Source organism: Eleutherodactylus coqui, chromosome 7, assembly GCF_035609145.1.
Source record: "Eleutherodactylus coqui strain aEleCoq1 chromosome 7, aEleCoq1.hap1, whole genome shotgun sequence".
In the NCBI taxonomy this organism is placed as follows: Eukaryota; Metazoa; Chordata; class Amphibia; order Anura; family Eleutherodactylidae; genus Eleutherodactylus; species Eleutherodactylus coqui.
In genome coordinates, this window is record NC_089843.1 from 227,536,392 (window position 1) to 227,557,599 (window position 21,208).

At 44.3% G+C, this 21,208-nt stretch overlaps 1 protein-coding gene across 2 annotated transcripts in view; it reads right to left on the reverse strand.

Annotated features, from left to right (window-relative positions):
* The window catches only part of LOC136573226 (GRAM domain-containing protein 2B-like), a 40,543-nt gene extending 36,267 nt beyond the window's left edge, over positions 1-4,276 (reverse strand). Inside the window, exon 1 of one of the 2 annotated variants that reach the window (XM_066574513.1) lies at positions 3,844-4,276. In XM_066574513.1, coding sequence (XP_066430610.1) covers positions 3,844-3,893 — 50 coding nt within the window. In that variant the 5' untranslated portion in view covers positions 3,894-4,276. The remainder of the gene's footprint in view (positions 1-3,843) is intronic. The other variant, XM_066574512.1, reaches the window with a different exon arrangement.
* Between the last annotated feature and the right edge of the window lie 16,932 nt (positions 4,277-21,208).

Sequence of the window (21,208 nt, forward strand, 5' to 3'; positions counted from 1 at the left end):
TTCTTCTGGAAAATGAAAGCTGCTCTGTGATTGGTCGCACCGGGCAACAAAGACATTTTTCTTCTTGACAGTTGTATAATTGAGGCTTAATAACTGAATGTCACACCATGCTGAGTCACAATGATTTACATGCAGTCGCAGCAAACACAATAGTACCCTATAGCTTCTGCTACCTGTCTGTATTGGTGGTTCCAGGCACTTGGCTGAAGGACATTTGATCACACGGCCCCCATATCATGCACGGCCCACCTATTGTCGCCTCCATTTGCAGTGGTGTCGTGAACGCCAAAACTGGATTCTTATACCCCCTGTCCACGGCCGTTGCCGACTATCGCCAGCGATATGCCACCACAGGGGAGCAGCTAGAGCGGTTGTCAGTTCTCTGTGGTGAGCCTATCTGACAGATAGGCTCACCGTGGAGAATCGCAGCAAATTGTGGCATGCGATTTAGATCCTGCAAGCGGAAAATCGCTATGATTCTCCGCTTGTGGACGCCGCGGCTGCGCTTTCCATAGCAGTGCTATGGAAAGCATTCACTGCATTACCCGCCGGATTATCACCGTGGGTAACGCAATGAACAATTGCCTGTGGACAGGCAGCTTTACAGAGTGGAATCGGACTGATGGAAGGATCTATGATGGCAGCAGCACATGCGGCTTATCCCCCGCCCCCCCCCCAAAAGACCCATAATGATAACTTGTGTTCCACACAACAAATGATGTGACATAAAAGTGTCAGTATGAAAAATATGCTACAAACGCTATCTTATAGCACACCGATTATGTTATATATTACCCCCACCTATTCTCTGGCGTCCCTCTGACCTGCCTGTTTCAGGTCCAAGCCGTCCAGGATGGTCCACACAATCTTCAGACTACCTAATCCCCCACAGTGTTATACTACTACTGCACCATATGTGCCGCCTGATTGGCCAGCGCTGCTCACATGATCAGTGCTGGCCAATCACAGTGTGCATTAGCTAGTTAGAAAACTGTAGAGGCCATCTTGGTTGTCTGGAAACCAGAACTAGAAAAGATGGATCGGATGACGGGTGAGAGTAGGTAATATACCGCCAACCCTTACAGTCTCTGCACAGGATTTTATCACTTTATAGGATAATTCTGCAGTATGGACAACACGATTTACCAGGTTGGTTTTTTACGAAGGTGAACCTTCAAATATGGACAGTTAAAAATTGGCGCCATAAGTGGTTGACCTATATCAGACTGCAAAATCTGTACCCAGATTTAGGCCGGATTCACACTCCCCAATCACGAGTTGTGTCTGCAAATCTTGGGAGCGACTTGCATCTGACATTTCTCCGTATGCCTCCGAACCGCATGAACACCGCACATGCCATGTCCTATTCTCCATGGGAACGGACGAGAATAGGACATGGTAGGGAGTTTTTTGGCTCATGTGCCCAGCCGCATAGGCCATAATAGAGCCGTGTGCGGTCCGTGTAATGCACAGACAGCACACGGCCTGAGATCACAGCCATGTGTATAAGCCTTTAAGCCGACAGGGATCAATAGGACACGCGTGACTTTAAGATAGCTTTACTTGTAAGCACAGCAAACAATGCAAAGAGACTGACGCCGGGAACACGAACGTCTCATGACCGCAGTATGGTTATGTAGTAGGACGGAGTGCTGGGACCAGGGGGAAGGGAAGTGAATAGAAATCCCTTTATTGTTTATCACGGGTTTAAAACATCCAAATGGGAATCTGGCAACGTGTTTTTCCACTTCGTCAGGCCGATACAGTACAAAGAAGTAGCAAGACACTTAAACTTTGCCGGGATCAAAATTTAGCTGCACCACATTGCGCCTCCGCTGCTAACAAGATGCAATATCCATTTCTGTTTGGATGCTCCTATTTTTTCAATTAATTAACCCTTCACTGCATGAATTTTCAAAAACATGACAAAAATTATGTTCTATATAACCTGCAACTGACCAACTAACACATGCTCTGAGAACCACATAGTAATACCATGGAGTGTCTCGTATCTGTTATACCATGCAGTAGAGAGGCAGAACCATTCCCTTACGAAATATATGTACCGTATCATATATGATACAAAATGCAGTAAAAGGTTAAAATACTATTAAAACACAGAAGAGAACATTATTGGATACAAGAGGAGATGGGCGCTCTCTAGAACCTCATAGGGATCATGGTTAGCTTTTATCATACTGAAATATTATTTTTCTGTATATTCTATCATTTTTATACATTCTTGTAGAATATTTATAAATATATATATACATAAAAATAACATTTCAGTATGTAAATAGGAACATACGAAAAGACATGGATATTGTATTTTGTTACCAGCGGAGGCGGTGGATGGTGGGGCTAACCTATGCTCCCCGCCGCTCCCATCCACCAAAGTTTAAATGTCCTGCTACTGCTTTGTCCTATGTTTTCCTGACGAAGCCACTGGTTCTTCACGGAGAAAAGTGTCACTAAAATTCCCAATTAGAGGTTTTAAACCTGTTAGGCTACGTACACGCGGGCAAATATGCCAACGTGCGCTTTTATGCCGATGCAAGGCGTCTTTCTGGCAAAAACGCCTCCCATCACCTTTGGCACGGCTTTCGGGTACATTAGAGAATCGGCAAGTGCCTCCCATCGTTTTTTCAATGGGAGACCTTGCATCACACTCGTGTGTACCTTGCATGCCGTGCAATGTCTTTCACCGTCCAATTGAAAACAATGGGCGATGCATACTGAGGAACGCGAAAAGATGGAACATGCCACATCACTCATATGTGGCATGAAGAGGGTTGATATTCGCGAGATTTGTGACTCTCACAATGCATCTTGCGTGGCATGTCCTATCTCTTTGCGTTACTCAGAATGCACCTCCCATTGATTTCAAAGGGACCTTCAATGTATCGCATGGGTCACGCATGCCGTGTGATGTGCATACGAGTGCAAAGCGAGGTTTCCCATTGAAATTCGTGTAAGAGGATCGGAATTTCACAGATATGATGCAAGCGCAAGGTACGTTGCCAAGCGCAAATTTCTCGTCCTGATATCGCGCTCGCCTGTGGGTTAGGTAGCCTTATACAATACAGGGATCTTTGTATTCCCTTCGCTGCACCCTGTTCCCGGCGCTCAGTTCTAGGGGGATTCAAAGTTCTGAGGGGTTCCTCAAGCTGCGAAAATAATCCACACAAAACCTGTGCAGAAATTGAGACGAGGTGCGGAATTCATTTCCGCAGCATGCCGATTTTATCATAATTTCTGCTCTTTCACCTCTTTTCAGTGAGGGAGTTAATTGCGCACATCAATACGCTATAAAACCCAAACTTCTGCTGTGGATCCGCTGTGGATCAGACCCGTGGGGACCCCATCCTACGGTTCTATTCTATGACTTCCACCTGCGGGAGGAGAGAACGGGCTGCCTCGGATCACAGGATCGCCGGTGAGCAGCTTCTTATATTTACATTACTTTCTTCTCGGCATTCGAGGCGCTCGTTACTTTTCTCCTAGTTACCAGCAGTCACGTATCCTCCATATGGCTTCCTGATAGTTTTGCATTAGCTGATCCGGTACGGCGTGCACATGACATTAGTCAATCCACCTATCGAATTTCCTGTTGATATTTGTGGGCACCGAATCCACTCTTTGCGTATGGAAAAACACGATCCACAAGTCCTGGAAGAGTCCGCCAGCTGGTACAGATCTCCGACGGTACACGCAGAATTGTACGCCGCCAGCATTTCAAGAAGCTCTGCACAGTCTGTACAGATAAGCCGGTGATCGCCTTTACCTGCTTAGTCTACTGAACATGTTCTGTCAGCCCAGACCCTCCCAAGTCACTCAGCATACCTTATTGGCAACGTGGCACCTTCCCGACCAGCCTTGCCGATGAGTTTCATGCTTGGCACACCGAGAATATCTCTCGACCCGGTCTAAGAAACTTTTACCAAATGCGTCAGTCGTGGTCGTAGCCTGTCATAGTGTCACCTAGGATGTCTGAGTCCCATATGACAAGATGAGTGATCCTCCCCCTCAGCTCATACCGGCAGGCACGCCTTCACACCACACTGACGCTATGGAGGCCGTCCTGCCATGTACATATACAGGAAGCCTGGGATGGGTGGCTGCCAGCAGGCCCTGCTGCCTTATGGTGGGTGTAGATGGTGCCAGCTGGCAACTTATATGCTGGAAAGCGAAAAAGTGGAAGAAATTGTAGGCAATAGTGGGGATAGTGATCGCAATACCAGCCGGATCATTTTGACTCCCAAGTGACTCTTCATTTAATCCTAGTATTATTTTGCCCTCCTCTCTGTTGATGGCCCAAATGGACCTCAGAGCAGGAGTCCAGACCCCTGTTGCGTTCACGCCGCCGCCATTACTGTGCAAATCCTGGACGCCCATATAGTGCTGAAAGCTTTAGGAAAGGTTCCTGGAAGTCACAGTCTGTAACCCTTTCACTGCTGGAGGGTGACTTGCTGCTTGCACTGCAGGGAGAACAAGTTGGGAGTTGGAGGGTTATATAGGTAGCAGATATAGCAGGAAGGGGGCACAGCACACACACACTGAGCCCACTGAGGGATTTCCAACAGACGACTAGTCAGGGAACTTCTGCAGCGACAGGAAGAAGGCAGCACCTTGTCATGTCCTGCACACAGGGAAGTGCGGAGGTCACCGGTTACTCCATGCTATAAGCTGTATCAGCTGTGCTGGCTGGTCAGAGCTGCATATAGTGTCTTAGGGTGGCTTCACACGGACGTATTTGCACGCGTTTTTGTACACGCCAAAATTGCAGGTGCAATACGCAGAGAAGAGAGCCCATGGCGGTCAATGGGTTCCTTCACATTAACATTTGTTTTGTGTGTACATTTCTGCACAAAAAATAGGGCCTGCTATATTTTCCTGCATATTTGTGTATCGAAGGGCCACCATAGAAGTCTATGGAATGCACACGGAATATGCAAAAGGATGCATGAAACACTGCGCAAAAGAGCGGGGAAAAGAACACGTCTGGACCTCCTTAGGCGAAATAGCCTTTTAAATCAGGGCGGAGGGGGTCGCGCACATGAACAGGCGCTGCGTGCGCAAAGAGGTACAGTGTGATGCGCACAAATTAACCTCATTCCCTGCGCAAAAACGTTGCGCTGAGGTGAGCATATTTGTGCATACGTCCATCTGATGCTGCTCTCAAAATACTTTTACACGTAGCGAGAAATCATTTGAGCAAAAATAAAACAAATGATGTCACAGTGCGTTCAATCATCCAGGCGGTCAGTTTAAACACAAAGATAATGTTTTTTTTCTTTAACCCCTTCCCGCAACAGGGCGTAAACTTACGTCCTGGGGATAACGCGAGATCAGATATCCTATCCTGCAGCGGGAGACGGCTGTCAGTCACAGCCAGCGTCCCGCTGCAACAGCGGGGCGGCATCGGAGATGCGCCCCCCGCTGTTAACCCCTTTCCTGCCGCGATCTAAGTAGATCGCGGCAGGGAAAGAGTTCACAGAGGGAGCGCGCACCCTCTGTGTCTTTGGCCGGCTCTCGCGATAACATCGCGAGAGCTTGGCCTGTCGCCATGGCAACAGGACACCAGACACTGGAGTCCTGTGTTGCCAGTGCCTGAGATCGCTGTATAAGCGATAAGACATGGCAGGGCATTAGCACTGCCATGCCTTATGACAGTGATCATCAGGGCTGTGGTGAAAGTCCCCCAGAGGGACACAAATGTTGTAAAAAAAAAAAAAAGATTGGAAAAATGAATTTTAAAAAATGTAAAAAAACCCTCTTTTTTATGCTTTTTCTCAGATTAGCATAAAAAAAGGTTAAAAAAAATTGAAACCCCACATATTTGGTATTGTCACGTCCGTAACGACGCGTACAATAAGTTGCACATGCTTTTGACTATGCACGGAAAAAAGTGTTAAAAAAAAGGCAAAAAACCTGAGGCAAAATGCTAATTTTTAGCATTTTGCCTCACTAAAAACGCAATAAAAGTGATCAAAAAAGCCGTATGTACCCCAAATGGTACCAATAAAAACTACAGCTCGTCTCACAAAAAATAAGCCCTCATGGAGCTCCGTACATCAAAAAATAAAAAAGTTACAGGACTTTGAATGCAGCGATTTAGAAAGAAAAAGATTTCCAAAAACAGGGTTTTTATTGCAGAAAAGTGGAAAAACCTAAAAAAAATATAAGAATTTTGGTATCGTTGTAACCGTACCGGTCCGCAGAAAAAATGGATTGTGTCATTTATGCTGCATGATTAACGCTGTAAAAAAAAAAAATCAATGGCAGAATTGATGCGTTTTCTCTCCCTGCTATCATAAAAAAAATAAAAGTTTTACGATATAGCCTATGTACCCAAAAGTGGCACCGATAAAAACTACAGCTCACCACGCAAAAAACAAACCCTTATTTGGCCGTGTTGATGGAAAAATAAAAAAATTATGACTTTTGATAAATGGAGAAGAAAATCCGCCAAAAATCGTTGCGTCTTTAAGCCCAAAATAGGCCAGGTCATTAAGGGGTTAAACAGGATCGTTGGCTTCTCTGTATAAGTGACTGAGAAGGACTGAACGAGCGCTGGCTAAACCAGATGATTAGCGAATGAGCCAACAATGATGTTTATGCCTGCATAAAATGAACGATAAGGAATGAATTCTCGCTCATCATTCAACCGTTGGGCGTGTTTACACGGAACGATTGTTGTTCAAATTCAAACAATCCAACCATTTTTTGAAAGATAATCATTCCGCATAAACGGACCTTTACACTAATGATGTATACTAATACACAGTGTGCTGTGAGAGAAGAGGACGACCATCTTTGTTCCTCCAGGACCGGAGGGTCACTTTAAATAAAGATTGGAATTAGCCATTTGGAAGGCAAAAGAGCCAACGCTTTTTGGTGAGTCGAGCCAAATGATCCAGCTTACAAAAAAGCCAGACTTCCTATCATCAAGCTGTAGACTGTGATGGCAGCATTTCAAGGGAAGACCCCCACACTATAGTGAATACTAGTAATTATTAGGACACTATAGTCCCAGTGTTTCTGGTAGCACATCACACTCACAGTAGCTTGATTACCACAAAAGTCAAACACAGCTTGCCTCCCACAGCAGTGACATCGCCACAGGTCCTTCAGCCCACCGGATCTCTGTGGTGGTAGGTCAGTGTGTTCTGCCAGAACTGCTAAGTTGTTTAGGAAATTATAGTAACAGTGTTTCTGGTTGCGCAATGCACCACACAGCTCTTCTACATGGTACATGCACACTCACAGCTCTACTACACCCCACACATCACACACACAGCTCTACTACACCCCACACATCACACACACAGCTCTGCTACATGGTACATGCACACACACAGCTCTACTCCACCCTATGCCTCACACACACAGTGTGGCTCCTCCCACAGCAGTGACATCACCACATGTCCTTCAGCCCACTGGATCTCTGTGGTGGAGGTAGGTTGTTGTCTTCTGTCAGGACCGCTGAGTTGTGTCTTCGGAGATAATAATGGCTTAGTTGTATTCTCAGTGTGTTATTTTTGTCCTCCCCTTCCAAGAGCCCTAACTGTGTTGTTCTTCTGTCTTTCAGACTCTGTGTTTTATATATGTTGTAGGACCTTTGATGGCGTCACCAAGAGGCGGAGCGATGATGTTACGAGGGGCGGAGCATCAGAAGCACTCACATACAGACAAGTGGTCGTTAATAGTTTGATATCTAGACCAGAGGAGCATCAGCTAGACTTATCCACCCTCTCAAAAGCATCTACTTTAAGGCTCTTTTAGAGGGAACGATTATCGTTTGAACGAGCGAAAGTGAATGATAATTAGTCAGTCAACGGCAGAACGGCGAATGATAATCATTCGCTTTTCGTACCTCGTTCATTTTATGCCAGCATAAAAACCATTATTGGCTCATTCACTTATCTTTCAGTTTAACCCTTTCCAATCCACTGTCTTATGTCTGAAGACATTCTGATTGAAGCCTGTACAGCTCCTATGTGGCAAGAGGTCCAGCAGGGTATTCTTATTGTATATTACTGGCTGCTCTGTTGTGTGGGCCTCCCAGGCATGTCACATACTGCAGTACTGGCTCTAGCCAGCAGACGGTGCCATTGTATAATGGCAGAAAGAGAAAGCCCCCTAGGAAACCCTGAATCCAAAATTGGATTGCAAAGGGTTAAATACGGATGCTTCAGTCCCTTTTACTCACTTATACATCAAATGTGAAAGACTGAACGATTTTCCATTTCAAGGAGCCAACAATGTATTTGCTGTGTAAGCAGGCTGCACAAGCTAACGATGACGTCACTTGCTCATTCTAACTGCCTCATGTCCATGGGAAAAATCAGATCCGCTGCGTATTTGGGCTGCGAATGCAGTGCGGATGAGCTTAAAATTGTATTTTATTGCATGCGGGTGACATGCGGATGCGTTTTTTTTCACGCGCATATGTACGCGGATGCAATTTTTATGCTGGAGGTGTTTTGCCCACTTTACCCCACCTCCTAGTACTTTCTCCACCTCCCAGCCTTGAAATCCGCAGCGGATCTCCCACACCCATTTAATTCACATTTAATATCCGCAGCGGATCTCCCGCACCCATAGGGATCAATGCGGGCCATCCGGAGCGTGATCCGCACTTAAATGGAGCATGGCGTGTTTTTTTTCATGCACCTGAAATTTTTAAATCTTTTTTAAATACCATCCACGGATATTTAACTATCCGCGGGTGTCCAATGCATCCCTATGGGGCGCGGATCCACGTGCGGGAAAAACGCTGCGGATTTTAAATAACAATTATCCCGTGAACATGAGGCCTTAGGCCTCCCTGACACAGGAGTTTGCTGAAACGCAGCGGTTTACTGCAGATTCCACCCAGTTTCAGCAGCGCTGGCATGCGTTATGAATAGCTGGGATTGGACGCATCCAGCTCTGGCTGTGATTGGCTGAGTGGGCTGTCACTCAGCAGTGCTCAGCGAATCAGAGCCATTTCTCGTTGGAGGCGGGGATTTTGAATCCCCATCACCAGAAAAAAAGTTCCCCTGCTGGGTGACAAGTCCCGAGAGCACCGCTGGGGACCTCGACATCACCTGCAAGGTGACTATTGATTTTTTTTTACTCAGGCAGTGTAGCTAGGGCGTTTAGCACTGCCAAAAGTGCGATACCAAGTTGTGCTGCGATTTCGGCATCGCTGAAACCGCTGCCTATTCATTTCAATAAGCAACGCATGGCTGAAAACGGGCAAAAATAAAACACGCAACACTGTCAAAGCGCAGCATTGAAGACAATGCGTTTTCAGCCTTGTGTGAGCAGTTCTATTGAAATAAATGTGAGCGTTGTACAGCATTTAGCGCAGCGCTGAAAAAACAGAGCTAAACGCTGTACAAAAATGCCTGTGTGAAGGCGGCCTTAGAAGACTCTTTGATTAGCAGTTATAATACACCCAAGTACAATCCCACCATTGCAAGAAATCAGAGAAACAACCCCACGCTATTTCCACCTGACTTGTCCACATACAGTCAGTTTAACCATTCTTTATCTTTTTTGGAACTTCCCCTATCACTAACCCCAAACCAACAGGGCAAAATAAGTTGCAAAACCACCCGGATCTCCCATCTCCACAAAGTTCTCCAATCCTAGAGAGAACACAAGAGAGAAAGCTTCACATAAAAAAAGAAGGAACAAAACTCCCAAAAGAAACAAATCACGATAAAGATGTTGACCCTTTCCACGCATATCCTCTCTCTAGCAGAACGTGAGCTTTTTAATGAGTTTAACCTATTTATTAACATTATCAATTTTATCAGTAAATTGACACCCCCAGTCATTTTGCCATTGAAGAAAATACAGGAACATCCGTCAGCACTTCAGTCTTCATAATATTTTAGAGGAAGCCGCCCAATACATACATAGTAACATAGTATGTTGGGCTGAAGGGAGGCACTGTCCATCTAGTTCAGCTTCTACCACCCTTGTTGATGCCAATTAGTCCTTTTGGGTGAAAAAATTCCTTCCGGACTTCATAATGGTAGTCAAAATAATCCCTGGATAAACAATTGAAAGTTCCTACCTGACTCCAATAACCGCATAGCAATAGGCTTTTAGACTATATAAGCACACATTATAAAAAGTGGGAAAAGAATAAACCAAACTGACAATTTGGAAGATTTGAATTGCACTAAAATACAAGTCTTTGTTTTACAAAGCAACATCGTTAAAGAAAGGTTTCCTGCTTTGCTCTGGGAGTAGAAAAGGGTGCAAACAAATGGTTCTGGACAGAACCGAACAACGTCGGATGGACCCCATTGATTATAATGAGGTCAGCCCACTTTCCACCAAGTTGTCCTGTTTTTGAACGAAAGAAAAAGCGCTACATGCTGCACTTTTTCTTCCAGTACTTTGAGCCGGATCTAAAAAAGAGCCTTGGGAAGATAAGTAACCAAGAACCCACCAGTCACTTCGTCTGAGTTCCAAGGACACTATGTGCAGATGAGAGAAACGTCCAGAAGGTCAAGCATCACTGCAGTGCTCCACCAATCTGGGCTTTATGGCAGAGCGGCCAGAAAGAAGTCTCTCCTCAATAACAGACACATGAAAGTTGCCTGCAGTTTACCAAAAAGCACCTAAAGGACCTCAGACTGTAAGAAACAAAACTCTCCGGTCGGATGAAACCAAGATGGAACTTTTTAGCCTTTTAATTCTAAGCATTATATGTGGAGGAAACCAGGCGCCGCTCATCACCTGCCCAACACCATCCCTACAGTGAAGCCTGGTGGTGGCAGCATCACACCTTGGGGTGTTTTTCAGTGACATATGTTGTATTTATCAGGTAATACACTTTGGCATCAGGAAGTTTCTTTTTAGCTTATTCACATGACTAATATTTCATTTTATCTTTCTCTGGTTTTCACTCCTTGTGCTCCTCACTTATCTCCTACTCCACTAATATTAACATTTGCATTCTTGGTTCTGAACAATTTGAACACACGTTGTTTCTGTTAGTACACTGCAGTATGTCCCCAGCAGTACTGCGGAGCAGGCATGGTATAACTAATAAACAGAGGACTCAGCCACAATATGTTGTGAATTTATGCCTTCTTTGATTATAATATCCGGTTGCACCTTATTCCCGGTATCTCTTTCCAGTTTTATGCACGTACCGTTGGCACACCGACCCCTGCGAGTACAGCGTCCACCTAAGTTGGCACAGCATGGACTAGCTAAATCGTTAGAAAGTTTTATCTTTTTTTTCCCATTTCTGGAGACCCCAGCCTAACTCTGCTCAGTTATCATTGGGGTGACTCCACTCCTTTCATCATCCATCATCATGAACCTACAAACAACAGACAAAGTTCTGCCTTCTTCCTGTCACTGCAGAAACCTCTGAGCGGCCGTATGTTGGAAATCCCTCAGTGTGTAAGTGCTCCCCTCACAGCTTTATGTGCTATACATGTTACAGGGCTCAGTGGCCCTGGAATGTTTACACTGAATAACAGTTAACTCCTTAGGGCCCTTTTTACAACTTCTCGGGCGCAGATGCCCTGCAGGTCCTCTCAGGGATCGTTCGAAGAAAACACGGAAGAAATCATGCATCTATTGAATAAGCCATTATGTTTTATATTTAAGGCCAATTCAGATGACCGCATTTTCAGTCTCTGCACTGTACGGAACCATAGCAGCCAAGGAAACTATTCACAAAAATATTTTTTTTAAAGAAGTTTTCAAGCATATAGAAAACATATAAAAGGAACACCAGAACAAAGTTAGGCGCAATTTTTCAGAATGTAAAGAGAATTGCCTATAATTGGACGTCCGCTGAATCTTGTGAAGAGCGCATATACAAACTAGATCTAGTAACAGCAAAAAAATAGATGTCTATTACCCTTATCTCACCATGAGAATCCAGCAGAGAAGAAATCTACAAGGCAATCTGAAGAGGGGTATCACTAAATAATAGAACAGAGTAAGGCTGGGCTCATATGAGCGGGTGATTTAACACAGAGTTTTACAGCGGTGTGGACCCATGTATGGCAGTAATTTTTCCCTGCGCATGACAGCGGATCTCATGCACAGGCTTCCTGGTTTCATTTTTTTCTTTTAATCTCCCGCTCTGTCACTTTGAGTATAAACGCCGCACATAAACAATGTAATTGCACACCCATAAAGAACACTAGAACTCTATTGTATGTAATATGCGATAAAATAGAACATGCTGCATTCTTTTTTACTCACGCGTTATACGCAATGAAAAAATGCAAGTGTGAGTGCAACAGCGAAAATCAATGTATCTGAATGGCGCAATATACAGCGTATTATACACAAGTAATATGTAATTCAAATACACTCGTTTGATACGCCTGGCCTAAAGAATCATTCACACAGCAATATTGTACACGCCGTGTGATACTATCCGGGGAGGTTCCACTGAAAACAGCGCTGTGACGGAATACCCAAACTGAAACAAATGGGGGCTGTTCACTCCCATTGTGACAAAGACACATTTGTGATGTACGTTTCACAAGCTTCCCGATTGCTTCTGTTATTCTGTACTCCAAATATAATGGAAACAAACAACCTGCGTTGAGTAGAAATATGGGGTGATAATTAGCACATAGGTTGGGCTCTTTGCCCTCTTTGGGAATGACTGAAATGTGGGGCATCACATCTTGAGGAACATGTGCCCTAGTGGAGATAAAGGTTTGAACGACGGGATCGAGGAGCAATTGAGAGTATGTTTTGTAATAAGGTATGGTAAAGACATCAGGACCAGTGGCTTTACTCAGCTGCATTGAGCTGGGAGCAAGGGACACCTCCTGCGACAGGAAGCTCCAGTGACCAGGTTTGTTTGGGCTGTAGCAAAGGGATACCAGACTCTTTCAAGCAAGTGGGATAACACGGATGAGGGAGGTTATACAGGTTAGAGTAAAACGTAGCGAATTCTGCTGTTATTTTATTCAGGCCAATAGTGGTGATGCCACCCTGAGGAGTTATTGATGGAACAAAGGTTGTTGATGCGCCAGTGCCATCAAAAAAGTCTAAAAAAGTAGACAATTCTAGAGTAAGTGTCTCGAAAGGCATAAAAAACGTGTAATCTCTAGAGTTGGGATCTGCTGTGCACCAGACATCCACTAGTTGGTAAGTATAGAGAAGCTTTTTAATTTGCTTCAATAACAAGTGGGCTAAGTGAAAGACACGCCGAGAGACGTCTACTACCGGGTCAAGTGCTATATTAAAATCGTCTCCCAAACACTAAGGTTCGCTGCATAAAATCTTCAAATTTAAGCAGTATGCAGTGCAAATTGGTCAGCTGGTTGAAATTTGGAAGGTAAACATTCGCTAGCGTGAGCTGTTTTCCAGCTAGTAAGCCTTTAAGAAAAATTAAACACCCCTTAGAGTCAAGCCAACCTACCACAGGACCTGTCTGGATTTAAATTAGGAGGAACAGCTATGATATGAGTCAGGATACTTCCAGGAATAGAAAGTCAACACTGCCTTGCTACGGAAGTGCGTCTCTTGACTGAAGGCCACCGGTATATGCTTACTCCATAAAAAACGAAGCAGTGAGGTTTGCTTTCGTATTTCTGGTGTATTCAGGCCTTTGGTATTAATGAAGGCAAAGGAGATAGTGGTATTCTAGGGGTGTGGGGAGAGGTGGGGATGAGGGAGAGGGAAGTGTAGATGAACCAAAGAGTAAGAGCAAGAGGAGCAAAGGAGGAAGGGCAAGAGGTAAAATAATGTAGAACTGGAAAACAAAGTAAGTGCAGAAGATAAGTGAAGAGAGTGTACAGTGTGACACCGGATAGTCCAGTCAAAAGATAGGAAAGAAAGCAGTTGGAGTGAGAATTCTCACTAATCAGATTAGAGGTACCAACTCATCAACCTTTACCTATGGTTTGGCAATGGGAGAACACATGCTGAGAAAAAAAAATACATATGGGGAGGACCTGGGAAACCAATTTCAAATAAATAAAGGAAAGGTGGTAGAGGGAAGTCTAGAAAGTCCAGGAGTTGAAGAGTAGAAAGGTCAAGGGACTGCCATAACTCTTTACCTAGGTCAGGATTATGTTTTGTTTGTTGGAAGTTATATGGGAAGACAGGACTCGAAGTGCTGATTTAAATTTGGAGACAGCTTTTTCCTGAGCAGATTCAACTTTACGGATTAAACATTCTAGATCCTTCTTAGTAGAAGGATCGTTCAAGAGTGCACGTAGATGTGTTAAGATAATACAAGTGGAGATTGGATGCATCTGAGCCCAGCAGGGGGGCATATGAGGAGGAGGAGGAAGTAGAGTGTGGTCTTCAGGTGTAGAATGACCAGAATGGTGAGACCATCCCTTTAATTGTGGAGTACCACTGCCTAACATGTACCGAAGATCCGACAGGGACATTCAGTGAGTCTGCATTCGGTGAGAGCATGGTAGATGTGACACCAATCAGACTCCATTGACTACAATGGGTTTTGTTTAGTTTCTGACTGTTCACAATTTTACACAACAAAATAGTGTTGTATGCTGTGCTATTTCATCCTGTTTTTTTAGCAGAAATCAGCAATGAAGGTTCTGAACATAACCTCCAGTGCTAGTGGGAACGAGACCTAATAGAAAAAAAGTATCAGACCTTAGACCAGTTGCACAGCTCGAGTCTGCCGCATGCAGCACATACCTGCTGCAAATAATGATGACCTTCCTGCCTGCAGACAACTGTGCACCTTCAGTGTTGTAGTTGGAATTGTCCTACTAAACAGGGTCTTCTGTGAGTCCTCTTGGCCTTCTGAATCTGTAGTCACCTGCCTTGTGTGCCCTGTTTCAGACAGTCTGAGTCCAGAAGCTGGTAGGGTTGGAGCCCAAATACATAACTAGGCTGTAGATGGAGTCAAATAAAGAATCATTGTTCCGGAGGGAGGTCCAGTCTTGTTACTAGTGAGTCACTATCCTCCTCTCTGCCAATCCCTGCCTGGCTTTTTCTATCACCACTGCCCGCTCAGTCACTATCAAGAAGTTTAGCACCACAGCTAAACTGCAGTAATGGAACTGAACAGAGGGGGCCCCCATTTGGTTGGGGGCCCTTGGCAATCGCAAGCCCTGTATAGCATTTGCATAATCAGTGTAGAGCATGCCAAGGTTAGGTAATAGGTAGCATGATGATGAGAAATGCCAAGTGTACCCACACTTGTTGAATCTAGAAAGCCAACCATCATTTGTGTTGGAAGACATGGCCTTCAGAAATATGGTACTGGCTGAGGACACAATTTTTAACGCAAATATGAAAAAACAAAGGCGTATGTCTGTATATCTTCCCTAAGGGAGGAGAAATGATGTTCATATACCCTTATTTCCCAAACATGAGATACCATTCTGCTCTGCACTACAAATATAGCATGCTACACTATTAGCGTCTGGCTAAAAGAAAGTGTGTTAGAAGAGTACCCTACTTTATTAGCACAGCACTTCATCCAACAAGTTAATTGCTATATCTAATGCATAAGGCTTGGTGAACCCTTCCCAACAGTAGGGTGATCGTCCCGATAGGGATGGCCCCACATCTCATACATAAGGAACCTAGCCTGTCCTTAGCTGGAGGATTGGGAAGGCCATACAGCAGATGAAGATGCCAATGTAGGGGCCCAGAGTCAATGGGACCCCTCAATAATGTTAATTGTTTGTCTTGTGCATTTTCATTGTTAGTGTCTTCTAAGTGAGTGAATTTGATGTGTATTGCACCTCGGCAGCACTGAATGGGTTACTGTCTGGGTTATGTCTGGAAAGTGTATCTTGGTCTGTGTCATATATATATGTGTGTGTGTGTGTATGCGTGGTAGTAGAGGGAATGTATTTTGCTAGTCTTCTTGCAAGTAGGGCAGAGAGAGAAAGGAGTGGACTTCTGTTGTGCAGGAGAAACTGCGCCTTGCCTGACAAGGAGCTCCAGGATGGAAGAGGCTGAGCAGTGACCTGATGTATGCCCTGTGCCCTATTCACCCAGGCCTCCCTGCTTTTAAAATGGAGGACTGTGAGTGAGAGTGAGAGCCGCCACCATACAGTGCTGAGTGCTATTCCTAAAATGTGAATGTTGACCGGTAGAGAGCTGGAGAGAGAAAGAGTGCCAGGAGCAGAGCCCCATAGATAACTGAGACTGTGGACTCATCTGACATCCTGTGAATCCTCCCTGTCACACCACTATTCTGTGTGCACCAGTGATATGCTGGCATGTGTAAAGTTTTTGGACTGTAAGTTTTCTTTACAAGTAAACTGTGTCAACCGACCGTTTCTGGTTCGGCTCTGAAACTTCTCCCTGTGTGTGGACTACTTTATTCAACCATCCAAATTCACCACAGAGGACGGAACGGTGATGTCATGAGTGACAAAACAGACTTAAGGTAAACCTCATCTTGGGTTACCCTGTGAAACCCCCCAGCAGTCACTTGGTCAGGTCCCATGCTATCCCAAGGGGAGGAGATGGTAGAGCCCCGTGACAAGGCCTCAATCTACCCTGATATCTCCTCGGCTGTGTGCCCTCTCCTTGGACACTGCACCAACAGGGCTGGGAAAAGGCACATAATAGGCAAAGGTCAACAGCCACGCAAGAAATGAAAACCAGGACAAAATTTAGGCGTCTACACACCAATGGACGGAAGGAATTCAGGCATCCGTACATCAAAAGATGGAGGGGATTCAGGCAGCGCAAACCTGACTAACAGAACATAAACCTCAAATGTCCAACCACCATCAGGGAGAGGAGACAGACAGGGCTAGACCAAACAGAAAAACCCAGGCAGGCAGACAAAGGTCCAAACAGCATGCATACACACACAAGAATAACCAGTACACATGCAAGGGCAGGGCCATAATAATTACACATCCCAAATAGAGGAACCTCTCCATGTTGACCAGTGAAGAAGGGAACATTAAACACAAAGGGATTCCAAGCAGATGACTCCCAAGGGAACTTCTGCACTGAGAGGATACACATAGGGATACCCGAAAGACAACTTCCAATGGAACTACTGCAGTGACAGGGAAGAAGCATGCAACAGCGGCAGTGCCCAAGGCGCGGTCATGTGGACCCGGCTGATGCAGAGACGCAGCCTCAGTTCCACTTCCTGATTGTGGCTGGCACACCGTAACAGCTATTTGGAAATAAAATTGCAATTTTAATTGAAATTATAATTAAATTTGCTTGAGAGAAAAATCACACTGGACTCTTGCCATGTCATCTCTACTAAAGGCCATCCTGCAGCGCAAGCAGTAATTTATTTATATACTCAGAAGAAGTTATTATAAATTAGAATTTAAGAATTCAGAACGATTCGGAATTCGTTTGAGAGCTCATAAAGCAGATTGTAGTTTTATACGACATCCTCGCAGCTTGCCAGAGTCATGTTCTGTCCCCTCCAACCTCCTGTGGCAAAACAAAACAGCCCTTTTTTCTCTTGTGTTTTATATTGAATATCACAGATGGTGATGACAGGACATCTGAGAAGCTGGTATCAAGTTATGTCTTCATATCCCCACCACATGGACATTTTTATAAATGCTATAGGAATGAGGGAATTAAGGGAAAACTGATAAAATTTGCCGATGACACAAAGCTAGGAGGGATAGCTAACCCTAGAGAAGAGAAAGAGTATTTTAAAAGATCTAGACAAGCTTGAACAGTGGGTGGCAACTAACAGAATGGTATTTAACAAGGAGAAATACAAAGTCCTACATCTGGGCAAGAAAAAAGGACATACAGAATGGGAAGAATTGGACTAGCAGCAGCACATGTGAAAAAGACTTGGGTATACTAATAGATCACAGACTGAACATGAGTCAACAATGTGATGCAGCAGACAAAAAGACAAACACAATTCTGGGATGTATTAAGAGAAGCATGGAGACTAGATCATGTGAGGTAATTATCCCCCTCTACTCTTCCTTAGTCAGACCTCCTTAGGCACCCCAATATAAAAAAAGACATCGACAAAGGGAGGAGACACAGATTAGATATTAGATAGTAAGAGTGATCTATGTAAGATTCACAGTAATTTTCCTATCTCTGTATTAATTTCTCAAAGAATTAAAAAAAAAGAAGAATTCTGTGCCATCTTAATATAAATAGAAGCGCCTCAATGTGCAGGGCTTTAATTCCCCCAATAAATGATCCAAAGTTTTCCGCTATTATAAAAGAGTCCATGCCGATACTGTATGCTTACAAAAAAACTCATTTCTCCACTAATTCTTCCCCGCGTTCTCTCTCCATCCATTACCCCACTTTTTTTTCATCAACAGCTTTATCCAAAACTAAAGGGGTGACTATATGCTTCAGCCGGTCAGTCCCCTTTACCCACACATCAACTATCTCCAACCCTGAAAGCCGTTACCTATTACTCACGGTATAATTCAAGATGCCCCGGTAACCATTGTCTCGTACTTTACCCCGAATACCAGACAAATCCATTTCCTTACAAAATTGTTTGAACTGGTAGAGACAAACAAACATGGGATGGTCATACTGTGTGAGGACTCAAATTGCATTTCGGACCCAGGCTTCGACAGAAACTTTGTAACTCCTCCGACACCTCTGCAACCACCCTAGCAATCCCTGTCACATAACCTTCCAGTATTGCTCGCCCAGCACCACCTAATAAATTCCTGGAGGGAAACCAAGCCTACTACCAAAGATTTTATGAATTTTTCGATCCCACACTCCCTATATAGGGGAATAGACCACATTCTAATACCCACCTCCCTCTGGTGGCAAATAACATGTCCTAAAATCCTTTCCATTCCTTGGTTGGACCACAGCCCAGTATCAATATCATACAGCTCTTTAATGTCAAAGCCCACTAATACCACATGGACTATTAATGATTCCCTTCTAGCACTCCCCAAGGTACTGTCTCTGATAACACCACAATTAGAAGAATACTTTGCTATGAATAGCCCCTCCGCCTCCTTGCCCATCTCACCGTGGGAGGCACATAAGATAGTGCTCCGCGGCGCCCTTATCCAAATTCCAGCCCGGCAAAAGAGAGCGTGCCTATCCCGACAACTAGAATTAGAGCAAAAGGTTCTATAGCTAGAACACAAGGCCAAAAAGTACCCATCTCTGGAGAATTTAAGATTAATCTCTCAGGCTAGGACAGAACTAGACCTATGTATTTCAGAACTTGTTGAGTGCAAACTAAGATGGTCCCGCCAACACTTTTATGTGTTAAATAACAAGCTGTCTACTCCCTTAGCCCACAGGCTATGAGCCAGCCCCACGGTAAATGCCTTTTTTCAGGCTCCGCACTAGGCATAATACAATCACAGCAAACCCACTCACTATGGTATCAGAGTTCAGACAATTTTTGGATAAGCTTTACTCCCAGTCACATCACCCGTCCTCAGAATAGCTAACCTCTTACCTTCATGACATTACATTTCCATGCTTCCTAGCACATTCCTAGAACACTTGGCGGCAAAAATCACCCCAGAAGAACTCACAGAAGCTATAAAAACATTGAAAATTAATAAATGCTTGGAACTGGATGGCTTTTATTCTTCTTACCATAAAATTTTTTCCCTAATTCTGCACACATATCTTGCAAATTACTTTAACGCCATCTGAGATGGACAGCAAATAGGTCAGAGTTCTCTCTTGGCAGCCATCTCCACGATACCAAAGCCTGAAAGAGTTTTGCTGGATAAGCAGAACTACCATCCTCTATCCTTAATTAATGTAGACATGAAGTTTTTTACAAAAATTTTGGCCTCTCGTTTAAATGCAGCTTTACCATCGCTAATAGGTAAGGACCAAGTAGGGTTCGTTCCCGGACGACAAGTTCTAAACAGCATATGTCGAATCATCCACCTCACCCACATTTGTCAAAACAGGGACCTTCCTGCAATGTTGCTCTCCTTGGATGTGTACAAGGCATTTGACACCCTACGCTGGCCAAATATGTTTTCAATACTGGAACACTGGAAATTTCCTGCTGAATTCCTCACATGGCAATGTAATTTATATTCTTCCACCAAAGCCTTTGTTTGTTACAAGGGCTTTTTCTCAGATAATATCCCAATCCGGCGAAGGCACAAGGCAGGGCTGTCCGTTGTTCCCCCTCCTTTTTATTCTAGCCATAGAACCATTAGCGATTACAATTCGAAACAACCCTGACATCAGGGGAATTGAAATCGCCTCTATTCACCATAAAATTAGCATGTTTGCTGACGATATATTGGCTATATTATCTCTTCGTACCACTATCCCTAACCTAATGGGATAGTGGTACGAGGTTCGGGAACTATCCAGGTTCGGGTCTCTGTTTGGCCTTATCATCAACAGCGCAAAGTCAAAAGCTTTCAACCTCACATTACCATCACATACGGTCTCTCTACTCCAAACTAACTTTCCCTTTAAATGGATAACGGGGACATTGGGCTACTTGGGCATTAATTTAACAAGCTCCTACGCCCTGCTATATGCGCAAAATTACATGCCACTCCTCCGTAAACTCAGACTACTTCTGGAAAGCTGGGACCGATACCACATCTCATGGATTGGAAGAGTGAATTCCTTAAAAATGACATTTCTGCCTAAACTACTGTACATTTCAGAGCTCTTCCGGTACATGTACCTGAGCACATCCAAAAAATACTTCAGCAGATGACCCTCCACTTTATTTGGAATAACACTATTCCTAGGGTGCCACGCTCTACTTTGTACAGACATAGACTGCAGGGAGGATTGGGAGCCCCAAATATATTGAGATACTACGAAGCTGCCCAGGTGGCCCAACTAGCCATCCTCCATTCCACAACCAAGGCACCTCTTTGGCTTGCTCTAGAGGCCATGGAAGTATACCCTCTCACAGTGGACTCGATTTTGTGGACTCCTCCGACTCATAGACTCCCTATCTCTAACCCCATTATAAAACATTCCCTCAAAGTCTGGGATTCTATTAAGTACTCTGGGAAACTAATCTCCCCTCACTTACCCCTTCTACCATTTTTGTATAACTCCTTCTTCCCACCGGGTCTTGACTCCCCACTGTCCTTTGAGAGTTGGACAAGCAAAGTCATATCCAAAATACACCACTTACTTTAGTTAAACAGTATAATTACATTCCCTGCCCTTCAGGAGAAGTTTGGCCTACCATCTTCTGAAATATTCCACTATTTACAGCTCAAGAATTTCATATCCTCTCAAGAAAACAAACTCCCCATTAAAAACAAACCCCTTC